The 13,819-nt window shown below is 46.7% G+C and overlaps 1 protein-coding gene across 4 annotated transcripts in view; it reads right to left on the reverse strand.

Moving 5' to 3' along the window:
- LOC124110798 (DIS3-like exonuclease 2) overlaps window positions 1-13,819 on the reverse strand; it is a 69,649-nt gene that overhangs the window by 26,911 nt on the left and 28,919 nt on the right. For all 4 annotated transcript variants that reach the window (XM_048394344.1, XM_048394342.1, XM_048394343.1 and 1 more), the window contains 5 exons: window positions 12,378-12,528; window positions 6,861-6,973; window positions 4,681-4,788; window positions 4,270-4,338; window positions 3,913-4,020 (listed from right to left, as the gene is read on the reverse strand). In XM_048394344.1, coding sequence (XP_048250301.1) covers window positions 3,913-4,020; window positions 4,270-4,338; window positions 4,681-4,788; window positions 6,861-6,973; window positions 12,378-12,528 — 549 coding nt within the window. The remainder of the gene's footprint in view (window positions 1-3,912; window positions 4,021-4,269; window positions 4,339-4,680; window positions 4,789-6,860; window positions 6,974-12,377; window positions 12,529-13,819) is intronic.

The raw sequence follows: 13,819 nt of genomic DNA on the forward strand, positions 1-13,819 counted from the left end.
CGTGCTGCATGAGGTAATTGAGATCTCTGTGGAAGATTTTGCTATAAGAGCAGTAGTGGGGGACAACAGCCTCGGTATAACAGTGGTAACATATTACTTAATGTAATATGTATGCTTTAATTTGTTTTTTCCACTGCATGGTTTATGAAACAAATATTATGAAAAACATAGGACAATATACAAAACAAAGACAAAATACTTGCAAAGGTACGACAATAGTGAAGTACCAAGCAAAAAGAATATAGAACGCAAGCCAGTTCACAACTTGCTGGCAAAGTAAAATATTCAATATGGCTACTTGAAACAACGAGACACCTGGAAAATTTCCATTGTTTTCTTTTAAAAGAAAACACCAACAGGGGTCAAAAAAGGTTATGCACATTTTACAAACATAGAATGTACAAGATACAAACCGTATGCACAACACAAAGACAATGAACATTAACTCAAGGAGCAAAACATGTGATGTTTGAACAAGTTTTTGCTTCAGATCAGAAACAGATCTTCACTCATCAAGTGACAAGAGTAATGTGAGGATCCATGATGTCATTTCCTTTGGTCACGTGGGAGCTGTGTGATAGGGTTGGCCTCTCAGCTAGTTGTTTGAACTTCTTCAAGCAAAGATCTTCACACAGCTCTTTTCTCTGTCAAGAACAAACGGTAATATGCATTAAGGAGTAATGCACATTAAGTAAAATATTTACCTGTGTCTAGAAGTAGCCTCCTACCTGTGTCCATCAGAACTCTCCTACCTGTGTCCAGCAGTAGCCTCCTACCTGTGTCTAGCAGAACTCTCCTACCTGTGTCCAGCAGTAGTCTCCTACCTGTGTCTAGCAGTAGCTTCCTACCTGTGTCTAGCAGTAGCCTCCTACCTGTGTCTAGCAGAACTCTCCTACCTGTGTCCAGCAGTAGTCTCCTACCTGTGTCTAGCAGTAGCTTCCTACCTGTGTCTAGCAGTAGCCTCCTACCTGTGTCCATCAGAACTCTCCTACCTGTGTCCAGCAGTAGCCTCCTACCTGTGTCTAGCAGAACTCTCCTACCTGTGTCCAGCAGTAGCTTCCTACCTGTGTCCAGCAGTAGCCTCCTACCTGTGTCCAGCAGTAGCCTCCTACCTGTGTCTAGCAGTAGCTTCCTACCTGTGTCTAGCAGTAGCTTCCTACCTGTGTCCAGCAGTAGCCTCCTACCTGTGTCTAGCAGTAGCTTCCTACCTGTGTCTAGCAGTAGCTTCCTACCTGTGTCCAGCAGTAGCCTCCTACCTGTGTCTAGCAGAACTCTCCTACCTGTGTCCAGCAGTAGTCTCCTACCTGTGTCTAGCAGTAGCTTCCTACCTGTGTCTAGCAGTAGCCTCCTACCTGTGTCTAGAAGAACTCTCTTACCTGTGTCTAGCAGTAGCCTCCTACCTGTGTCTAGCAGTAGCCTCCTACCTGTGTCTAGCAGTAGTCTCCTACCTGTGTCTGGCAGTAGTTTCCTACCTGTGTCTAGCAGTAGCCTCCTACCTGTGTCCATCAGAACTCTCCTACCTGTGTCCAGCAGTAGCCTCCTACCTGTGTCTAGCAGAACTCTCCTACCTGTGTCCAGCAGTAGTCTCCTACCTGTGTCTAGCAGTAGTCTCCTACCTGTGTCTAGCAGTAGCCTCCTACCTGTGTCTAGCAGAACTCTCTTACCTGTGTCTAGCAGAACTCTCCTACCTGTGTCTAGCAGTAGCCTCCTACCTGTGTCTAGCAGTAGCCTCCTACCTGTGTCTAGCAGTAGCCTCCTACCTGTGTCTAGCAGTAGTCTCCTACCTGTGTCTAGCAGTAGCCTCCTACCTGTGTGTAGCAGAACTCTCCTACCTGTGTCTAGCAGTAGTCTCCTACCTGTGTCTAGCAGTAGCTTCCTACCTGTGTCCAGCAGTAGCCTCCTACCTGTGTCTAGCAGAACTCTCCTACCTGTGTCCAGCAGTAGTCTCCTACCTGTGTCTAGCAGTAGCCTCCTACCTGTGTCCATCAGAACTCCCCTACCTGTGTCCAGCAGTAGCCTCCTACCTGTGTCTAGCAGAACTCTCCTACCTGTGTCTAGCAGTAGCTTCCTACCTGTGTCTAGCAGTAGCTTCCTACCTGTGTCTAGAAGTAGCCTCCTACCTGTTTCTAGAAGAACTCTCTTACCTGTGTCTAGCAGTAGCCTCCTACCTGTGTCTAGCAGTAGTCTCCTACCTGTGTCTAGCAGTAGACTCCTACCTGTGTCTAGCAGTAGCCTCCTATCTGTGTCTAGAAGAACTCTCTTACCTGTGTCTAGCAGTAGCCTCCTACCTGTGTCTAGCAGTAGTCTCCTACCTGTGTCTAGCAGTAGACTCCTACCTGTGTCTAGCAGTAGCCTCCTATCTGTGTCTAGAAGAACTCTCTTACCTGTGTCTAGCAGTAGCCTCCTACCTGTGTCTAGCAGTAGTCTCCTACCTGTGTCTAGCAGTAGCCTCCTACCTGTGTCTAGCAGAACTCTCTTACCTGTGTCTAGCAGAACTCTCCTACCTGTGTCTAGCAGTAGCCTCCTACCTGTGTCTAGCAGAACTCTCTTACCTGTGCCTGGCAGTAGTCTCCTACCTGTGTCTAGCAGTAGCCTCCTACCTGTGTCCATCAGAACTCTCCTACCTGTGTCTAGAAGTAGCCTCCTACCTGTGTCTAGCAGTAGCCTCCTAACTGTGTCTAGCAGTAGCCTCCTAACTGTGTCTAGCAGTAGTCTCCTACCTGTGTCTAGCAGTAGTCTCCTACCTGTGTCTGGCTGTAGTCTCCTACCTGTGTCTAGCAGTAGCCTCCTACCTGTGTCCATCAGAACTCTCCTACCTGTGTCTAGCAGTAGCCTCCTACCTGTGTCTAGCAGTAGCTTCCTACCTGTGTCCAGCAGTAGCCTCCTACCTGTGTCTAGCAGAACTCTCCTACCTGTGTCCAGCAGTAGTCTCCTACCTGTGTCTAGCAGTAGCTTCCTACCTGTGTCTAGCAATAGCCTCCTACCTGTGTCTAGAAGTAGCCTCCTACCTGTGTCTAGCAGTAGCCTCCTACCTGTGTCTAGAAGAACTCTCTTACCTGTGTCTAGCAGTAGCCTCCTACCTGTGTCTAGAAGAACTCTCTTACCTGTGTCTAGCAGTAGCCTCCTGTGTCTAGCAGAAGCCTCCTACCTGTGTCTAGCAGTAGCCTCCTACCTGTGTCTAGCAGAACTCTCCTACCTGTGTCCAGCAGTAGTCTCCTACCTGTGTCTAGCAGTAGCTTCCTACCTGTGTCCAGCAGTAGCCTCCTACCTGTGTCTAGCAGAACTCTCCTACCTGTGTCCAGCAGTAGTCTCCTACCCGTGTCTAGCAGTAGCTTCCTACCTGTGTCTAGCAATAGCCTCCTACCTGTGTCTAGAAGTAGCCTCCTACCTGTGTCTAGCAGTAGCCTCCTACCTCTGTCTAGAAGAACTCTCTTACCTGTGTCTAGCAGTAGCCTCCTACCTGTGTCTAGAAGAACTCTCTTACCTGTGTCTAGCAGTAGCCTCCTGTGTCTAGCAGTAGTCTCCTACCTGTGTCTAGCAGTAGCCTCCTACCTGTGTCTAGCAGAACTCTCTTACCTGTGTCTAGCAGAACTCTCTTACCTGTGTCCAGCAGTAGCCTCCTACCTGTGTCTAGCAGTAGCCTCCTACCTGTGTCTAGCAGTAGCCTCCTACCTGTGTCTAGCAGTAGCCTCCTACCTGTGTCTAGCAGTAGCCTCCTACCTGTGTGTAGCAGTAGTCTCCTACCTGTGTCTAGCAGTAGCCTCCTACCTGTGTCTAGCAGTAGTCTCCTACCTGTGTCTAGCAGTAGCCTCCTACCTGTGTCTAGCAGTAGCCTCCTACCTGTGTCTAGCAGTAGTCTCCTACCTGTGTCTAGCAGTAGCCTCCTACCTGTGTCTAGCAGTAGCTTCCTACCTTATCCAGCTGCAGCACCCGCTTCCTGATGTCTTCAACCACAAACCCATTTGTGATGGGAGGTAACTCTTCCTGGCTCCACTCACGATCTGGATTCTCTATGAACCCCTGGAATTGATCACAAATGTTCAATAATTTTTTTCATTGGATATTATTCCAAAAAGAAATGTTTAACTGATAAGATGAAAGTTTATCCTAAAGGGCATAATTACTTAAAACCTCATAAAGCAAAAGCCTGTGAGCAAATACTTAAGACATCCGAGGTGACATGTTTCCAGGCATTTTTCTCAGGTGAGCAAATAATTGAAGCAAGGTAGACAACTCCTCCAGAATATAAGACCCTGTTGTGTAACGCACCTGTGCATGATCGTAGCTGCATTTCACACAGGACCTGATAACAGTTCTCCCAAACCACTCATCTTCTATCTGGAAGCAAAAACCCATCAATTATATTCTGAGCACTTGTATGAAAGAAGAGTGAACAAAAGTAAGCATTATTATATCAATGAGCAATGACTCATGATTCATGAATGTGACAACAATAACACAGTGTGAACAAGTCTGTACTAGGATGTGTGTGTCTGCACAAGGATGTGTGTGTCTGTACAAGGATGTGTGTGTCTGTACAAGGATGTGTGTGTCTGTACAAGGATGTGTGTGTCTGTACAAGGATGTGTGTGTCTGTACAAGGATGTGTGTGTCTGTAAAAAGATGTTGTGTCTGCACAAGGATGTGTGTGTCCGTACAAGTACCAATGTGTGAATATACCTCTCCGTTGGCATCCATTGTCCAGAAGACAGAAAAGGTCAGCCTGTCTTTGTCTGGGTTGAGACTGCACAGCTCTTCACAAAGCAGTCGTGGCAACATCGGTATAACCTAAAACATCAGCAACACACTATACACACAGTACACACAGGACCAAGTACACACTGGTGGGTCAGCTGACTTACTTTCTGGACCAAGTACACAATGGTGGCTCGGCTGACTTACTGTCTGGACCAAGTACACACTGGTTGCTCGGCTGACTTACTTTCTGGACCAAGTACACAATACTCCATCAGCTGACTTACTTTCTCGACCAAGTACACAATGGTGGCTCGGCTGACTTACTGTCTGGACCAAGTACACACTGGTTGCTCGGCTGACTTACTTTCTGGACCAAGTACACACTGCTCCATTAGCTGACTTACTTTCTGGACCAAGTACACACTGGGGGCTCTGCTGACTTACTTTCTGGACCAAGTATACACTGGTGGCTCTGCTGACTTTTTTTCTGGACCAAGTACACACTGCTCCATCAGCTGACTTACTTTCTGGACCAAGTACACAATACTCCATCAGCTGACTTACTTTCTCCACCAAGTACACACTGGTGGGTCAGCTGACTTACTTTCTGGACCAAGTACACAATACTCCATCAGCTGACTTACTTTCTCCACCAAGTACACACTGGTGGCTCAGCTGACTTACTTTCTGGACCAAGTACACACTGGTGGGTCAGCTGACTTACTTTCTGGACCAGGTACACAATGCTCCATCAACTGACTTACTTTCTCCACTAAGTACACACTGGTGGCTCGGCTGACTTACTTTCTGGACCAAGTACACACTGCTCCATCAGCTGACTTACTTTCTGGACCAAGTACACACTGGTTGCTCTGCTGACTTACTTTCTGGACCAAGTACACACTGTTCCATCAGCTGACTTACTTTCTGGACCAAGTACACACTGGGGGGTCAGCTGACTTACTTTCTCCACCAAGTAAACAATACTCCATCAGCTGACTTACTTTCTGGACCTAGTACACATTGCTCCATCAGCTGACTTACTTTCTCCACCAAGTACACACTGGTGGGTCAGCTGACTTACTTTCTGGACCTAGTACACACTGGGGGCTCGGCTGACTTACTTTCTGGACCAAGTACACACTGCTCCATTAGCTGACTTACTTTCTGGACCAAGTACACACTGCTCCATCAGCTGACTTACTTTCTCCACCAAGTACACACTGGTGGGTCAGCTGACTTACTTTCTGGACCAAGTACACACTGGGGGCTCGGCTGACTTACTTTCTGGACCAAGTACACACTGCTCCATTAGCTGACTTACTTTCTGGACCAAGTACACACTGTTCCATTAGCTGACTTACTTTCTGGACCAAGTACACAATACTCCATCAGCTGACTTACTTTCTCCACCAAGTACACACTGGTGGGTCTGCTGACTTACTTTCTGGACCAAGTACACAATGCTCCATCAGCTGACTTACTTTCTGGACCAAGTACACATTGGTGGGTCAGCTGACTTACTTTCTCCACCAAGTACACACTGGGGGCTCTGCTGACTTACTTTCTTGACCAAGTACACACTAGGGGCTCTGCTGACTTACTTTCTGGACCAAGTATACACTGGTGGGTCAGCTGACTTACTTTCTGGACCAAGTACACACTGGGGGCTCTGCTGACTTACTTTCTGGACCAAGTACACACTGGTGGGTCAGCTGACTTACTTTCTCCACCAAGTACACAATACTCCATCAGCTGACTTACTTTCTGGACCTAGTACACACTGGTTGCTCTGCTGACTTACTTTCTGGACCAAGTACACATTGGTGGGTCAGCTGACTTACTTTCTCCACCAAGTACACAATACTCCATCAGCTGACTTACTTTCTCCACCAAGTACACACTGGGGGCTCTGCTGACTTACTTTCTCCACCAAGTACACACTAGGGGCTCTGCTGACTTACTTTCTGGACCAAGTATACACTGGTGGGTCAGCTGACTTACGTTCTGGACCAAGTACACACTGGGGGCTCTGCTGACTTACTTTGGACCAAGTACACACTGGGGGGTCAGCTGACTTACTTTCTCCACCAAGTACACAATACTCCATCAGCTGACTTACTTTCTCCACCAAGTACACACTGGGGGCTCTGCTGACTTACTTTCTGGACCAAGTACACACTGGTGGCTCTGCTTGCTGCCTTAATGTCCAGAGGTGTGCCTTCATCCAGGAAGAAGCTGACATCAGCTATGTGTACCCCCACCTTGTAGCTTCCTGCACACAGAAAGAAGTACATCTTTATCACTACAGACTGAAATACACTTTTGGTATCAGATATTTGGATGTTCATGAGAAGCATACTTGAATAACGCCTATGCTGTGTGATCTCTCTGTTGTATTTACCCTGTTCTGTCAAATGGGAATCAATCAGTGAGTGAGTTTTGTTTATCACTGCTTTCAACATAATGTCAGTTGTATTTAGCTTGTCACCTTTACTTAGGAGAAAGGACAAAAGGGACACAGGCTATAGATTTGTATCACTTCAGAGAAACATGAGTAGGGGTACGATGTGCACAAGAAACCAAGGGTGAAAATCAGGCAACACTTGAATTGAAACAAGAGTTTGCCACTAACGTGGCTATATCCCCCGCCCTTGTTGCAGAATTTATGACATAATTTTGTAGAATTTTCCTATTCAAAATATTCTATAAGTAATACGTTACCACTGTTATACCGAGGCTGTTGTCTCCCACAACTGCTGCTATAGCGAAATCTACCACAGAGATCTCAATAACCTCATGCAGCATGTGCATAGCCACCCAGCTGCCATGTGACACCCTTCACTCTTGTCTCTTGCGAGAGCAAGTGCTCGGGGGACGGACGGGCGGGCAGCAGCCCAGTGGTAACATATTACTTATAGAATATTCCGAATAGGAAAATTCTACAAATTACATTAAGTAATACGTTACCACTGTTATACCGAGGCTGACTACCACAGTAGGCGGTGGGGAGCACCTACAACCCGAATCCTGACTGCTAGCGTTCCTTCCGACCAGCGGAAGTAAACACCAAGGCGGAAGCACTGATCCAGGAATACCAAAGCACTGTCAAGCGCATACCGTAAGGCTCAATCGTCATTGCCAAAATGATTGGTGACTCCAAACGGCCTCACTGGATAGGTATTTCATCGCCGCAGCGGATGAGAACACTGTATCCTCGTGAGCTAAATCTTAGATCAGGTTAAACAGTCAAAAGGGGGAAATTAATTTCATTCAGACCGTATATCCCAGAGCAAGCCTACTTAACGTATGTATTAGGTGCATGACCAAATTCCAGTATTCGTAAGCATGTATCACTAGGTTGGAATACACGACAGACAATTAAATGCATAATTGTCAAAATACAAATAAGGACAAAACACACAAAAAGCCGCCTCACCTGTGGTGTGAGTGCGCTGGTTTCAAGGACCCCCACTCCTGTACCCACAGCGTGGGAACATTGGAGACGACCCAGATTGACCACCGTGCAAGGACTGACAACTGCGGAGTTTGGAATTGCGCTGGACAACCCCCCTAGATGACCGCTTGTGCCGCGATCAGCGGCCCAAGATGGTGCACCCCCTCCACGTCTTCATCAGAAACCTTTCTGAGGTAATGATTGGCAAAAACCGAGTCAGAACGCCAGTAACAACCTCGTAATATTCTGTGAACAGAGATATTCGAGTGTAGGGCAAATGTTGCCACTAGCGCCCTGATCTCGTGTGGGTTTGACCCCACTACAGGTAACCCCCCGAGACCGGTACGCCAGATTGATGACAGAACAAAGCCATAACACAATCGAGTTGCGAGTTATGTCAACCCTGCGATTAGGGTTACACGATATGAACAGACGGTCACGCCCTTGTCTACGGAGAAATGCTGTTTTCCAAGTCACATGCTGGAACGAAGCCCTATGCAAGGGTTCATACGGAGCTTCCGTAAGTGATTGCAACACTAGGGAAAGATCCCAAGCCAGTGCCCGTAGGCGGCCCTTCTTAAGATCGTGCTGTTTGACACCCTTGATTATACCCTGTATCACCGGCTCTTTGGAGAGACTGGTACCCATAGCAACGTCCCGTACCGTAGCAACGGACAAGACATAGTTGGCAATGGAACCCCCAGAGAGTTTCCGGGTCTCTCGCAAGTGAGACATGAAACGAGCAATATCCTGCACAGATACCTTATCTGGCGAATGAATGTGATGTTTACAACACCACTTCGTGAAAATAACCCAACGTGCATTATACACCTGGGTAGAATCACGATGCATACTAACGTATGCCCAAGACGCCCGACAAGAAAAACCTTTAGTCCTCAGACGCTCGGTGACAACATCCACTCGTGTAGATTGAACTGCCCTGCGTTTGCATGAAGCTGACGGTTGTGAGGGTGGATCAAGAGATCCGGTCTCACAGGCAGTGGAAGTGGCGACTGCGTGACCTGGGTCAGCAAGTCGGGGTACCACGATCTGTTCGGCCACATGGGCGCGATCAGTAACATTCGACAGTGAGAGCATCATGATCGATTGCCCTCGGGTCCAGGATTGGTGATACAAACAACGGGAGTTGATTGTTGAACCGTGTTGCGAACAGGTCAACCATCGGACGACCCAAACGTTCGCACAGCCACTGAAACACTACTGGGTTCAGCATCCACTCTGTGGGGCTCGGATCCTGAGGCCTCGATAGAGCGTCGGCCAGTACGTTCCGCACACCTGGCTTCCCCCAGTTCCCCTTCTTCCCGCGAAAGGGCTGCTGATGGCCCTTACTGGAGCCCTCAGGGCAGGGTTTCTTCCCGGAGGAAGAAGAACCCGACCCCTTAGACCTACCGGCCGCAGCATCATTGGGCGTGCTCCGCTTAGGAGCGGCATCCAGGCGCCTATGCAGGGACCCCACAAGATCCAGTGTGTGCCGAGAGGCCTTGGCAGACACAGCGGCCTGTTGTTCTTTTAGAACCCCAGGGATCTTGTTATTAAACAGGGTCCGAGCAGACCAAGACTGCGAAAGGAGCACCTCCTGATTAGCAGCGTCCAACCCTGAGGCAACCAGATATGACTGGCGCAGGAGAAAATGGCACATGACGAAAATAAAGGCCGAAGCCCCGGCACGTACTTAATGCGCTGGTCTCGGTCCGTGGGAGAACCTTCGACCAGACTGGCCGCTGCAGCCAGGTATGTGTCTCCGTGAGACATTGCCAGCATGGAGTGTCGAGCGAGGGTGTCCAGCTGCTGCAAGGTACCTTGTGGTACCGTGGCAGCCGGTGGGGCACGGACATCCAAACGCTCAACATGGGCTTCCGCAGTAGGACCAGCCTCGGGAAAGGCAAGGTCATGCACCCGGAAGGACCCTTTTCTCCACGACGGTGGAGGTAACGGGAGACCCCGACCGGAGGCAGCCGCGAAGGCTTTCTCCAGGGAAGGCTTAATCCCGGGCAGCAAGGTTGATGCCGGGAAAGCCTTGTCGGACGACTCGTACACCTCGGAGGAACCCACAGAGCCGTGGATTCCCCGCGGTATCGGCAGGGGCTTAGGCATGTCCTTGAAGAGGTCATAAACCATGGCCACGCGGTCCTTAACCTATAGCTGGAGCAACGGTTCTGGGGAAGGACCGGTGACCACGGCAGCCGCCGCCGTACCGGTGGACCCCACGTCCGAACCCGCGGCCACCGAAGAGGCCGGGGACGGAACAGCCAGCGGTCTATCCTGAGATAAGGCCTTTGCACTTGGTGCACCGGATGTCCCAGCAAGGAACCCTGCACCGCGGGCAACGATCGTGGGGATCCCGGGTCGATAAGAATTTGCAGCACACTCCGAGGAGCAGGGGTAGAGGGGGTTGGAACCGGGGACATTTCCATGTCAGACATTTTTGATTCTATGAACAAAGAGCAAAACATGGTTACAACGCACGCACCACAATGATTCACAAATGAGCATTTTCACAAGAAAATAAACGAGCAATGTGAACATATTACATACACATATAACGTATAGAGAAATAAGTGATGTTAACCCCCAAAACATACAAGAACAGGGCAAACGTAAAACACAACGTGCATATGCGAACCCCGCAAGTATAGAGAAAAAAAGGGCGGGAAAAATTCTCCGTTTGGCGGGAAAATTATATCCAAGCGTTGCTACCGCAACGCCCCATAAAAGCACAGTAGATTAAAGAATAAACTATAATAAATATCACCGAATATTCGAGGAACGCTTCAGCAGTCTTGGATACATGTCTTGCTAACGCAAGCAAAGGAGACAAGAGTGAAGGGTGTCACATGGCAGCTGGGTGGCTACGCACTTCTGCATGAGGTAATTGAGATCTCTGTGGTAGATTTCGCTATAGCAGCAGTTGTGGGAGACAACAGCCTCGGTATAACAGTGGTAACGTATTACTTAATGTAATAAATCTAAACAAACCCTCACCTTTTTTAACCAAGGTGGAACTTGTCATGGAAATTGTAAAAAAAAGAAGAGTTTGGAACCTAAGTCCATCTTGTTGCCATGGAAACGTAAAAAATAAAACTTTCTAAAATTTCTAAAGACCAAAAGGCACCAGTTCAGCATGTACCTGACAGACCTGCAACGTTTGATTAAAAAATATTGAACGGTTTATCAGTTATGCTCCATAAACGAACCCTACCCTCACAGAACATAAGTCCATCTTGTTGCCATGGAAACGTAAAAAACTAAAATTTCTAAAATTTCTAAATAGCAAAAGGCTCCAGTTCAGCATGTACCTGACAGACCTGCAAAGTTTCATGAAAAAAATATTGAACGGTTTATGAGTTATGCTCCGGAAACGAACCCTACCCTCACAGAACCTAAGTCCATCTTGTTGCCATGGAAACGTAAAAAATAAAACTTTCTAAAATTTCTAAATAGCAAAAGGCACCAGTTCAGCATGTACCTGACAGACCTGCAAAGTTTGATTAAAAAATATTGAACGGTTTATGAGTTATGCTCCGGAAACTAACACTACCCTCACAGAACCTAAGTCCATCTTGTTGCCATGGAAACGTAAAAAATTAAAACTTTCTAAATTTCTAAATAACAAAAGGCACCAGTTCAGCATGTACCTGACAGACTTGCAAAGTTTCATGAAAAAATATTTAACGGTTTATGAGTTATGCTCCGGCAACGAAACGTGACAGAGGGACGGATGGACGGAGGTACGGATGGACGGACGGACGGACGGATGGAGCCTGTTTCTATATTCCCCGCCAACTTTGTTGGGCGGGGGATAATAACCAGTGGATCTTGGAACATCTAAGGAAGACAACTTTCCAAGGTAATTACAGTGGCTTAGACCACTGAGTCACTGGTGCTGCCCATTAGGGATAAGTTTGGAATAGGTTTACAAATGGAAAATCATTAGAAGCATCCATTGAAAATAGCCCCAACATATGGGCAGCATCGTATTCACAGAATCATCTTCACATCAAGCACATCTACCAAATGATGTGAGGTCTGCTAAAGTAGATGTACAGTTGTTTAACATTTCCAAAGCAACCAACTGTATATTTAAATCATCAGATAATAGGACCAAGAATCCTCGATTACGATAAAAGACCTTGTCTTGCAAGTCGAAGAAAGAGTGATAACATGAAGCCATCTGTGCCCTATATTTGATTCTATTACTAACCATTCCCAAGATCCTCTATAGACATGGCATCATCCAGATCTCTAGCAGTTGATGGATCTATTGTGAAGATACATTGTCTTCGCAAATCTTGCCGATATTCAAACTCAGATTCTGGAATCACCCATGGGGAGGTTGGTAGACACGTCAGCACCTGCATCAGCATCAATACAATCAGGTACAACATATAGTGTCTTGGATCATACTGGTGTACAACATATAGTGTCTTGGATCATACTGGTGTACAACATATAGTGTCTTGGATCATACTGGTGTACAACACATAGTGTCTTGGATCATACTGGTGTACAACATATAGTGTCTTGGATCATACTGGTGTACAACATATAGTGTCTTGGATCATACTGGTGTACAACATATAGTGTCTTGGATCATACTGGTGTACAACATATAGTGTCTTGGATCATACTGGTGTACAACACATAGTGTCTTGAATCATACTGGTGTACAACATATAGTGTCTTGGATCATACTGGTGTACAACATATAGTGTCTTGGATCATACTGGTGTACAACATATAGTGTCTTGGATCATACTGGTGTACAACATATAGTGTCTTGGATCATACTGGTGTACAACATATAGTGTCTTGGATCATACTGGTGTACAACATATAGTGTCTTGGATCATACTGGTGTACAACATATAGTGTCTTGGATCATACTGGTGTACAACATATAGTGTCTTGGATCATACTGGTGTACAACACATAGTGTCTTGGATCATACTGGTGTACAACATATAGTGTCTTGGATCATACTGGTGTACAACATATAGTGTCTTGGATCATACTGGTGTACAACATATAGTGTCTTGGATCATACTGGTGTACAACATATAGTGTCTTGGATCATGGTGTACAACACATAGTGTCTTGGATCATACTGTTGTACAACATATAGTGTCTTGAATCATACTGGTGTACAACACATAGTGTCTTGGATCATACTGGTGTACAACACATAGTGTCTTGGATCATACTGGTGTACAACACATAGTGTCTTGAATCATACTGGTGTACAACATATAGTGTCTTGAATCATACTGGTGTACAACACATAGTGTCTTGGATCATACTGGTGTACAACACATAGTGTCTTGGATCATACTGGTGTACAACATATAGTGTTTTGGATCATACTGGTGTACAACACATAGTGTCTTGAATCATATTGGTGTACAATATATAGTGTCTTGGATCATACTGGTGTACAACACATAGTGTCTTGGATCATACTGTTGTACAACATATAGTGTCTTGGATCATACTGTTGTACAACATATAGTGTCTTGAATCATACTGGTGTACAACACATAGCGTCTTGGATCATACTGGTGTACAACACATAGTGTCTTGGATCATACTGTTGTACAACATATAGTGTCTTGGATCATACTGTTGTACAACATATAGTGTCTTGAA

This window comes from Haliotis rufescens, unplaced genomic scaffold (genome assembly GCF_023055435.1).
Source record: "Haliotis rufescens isolate VD_foot unplaced genomic scaffold, xgHalRufe1.0.p SCAF_13, whole genome shotgun sequence".
NCBI classification, from domain to species: domain Eukaryota; kingdom Metazoa; phylum Mollusca; class Gastropoda; order Lepetellida; family Haliotidae; genus Haliotis; species Haliotis rufescens.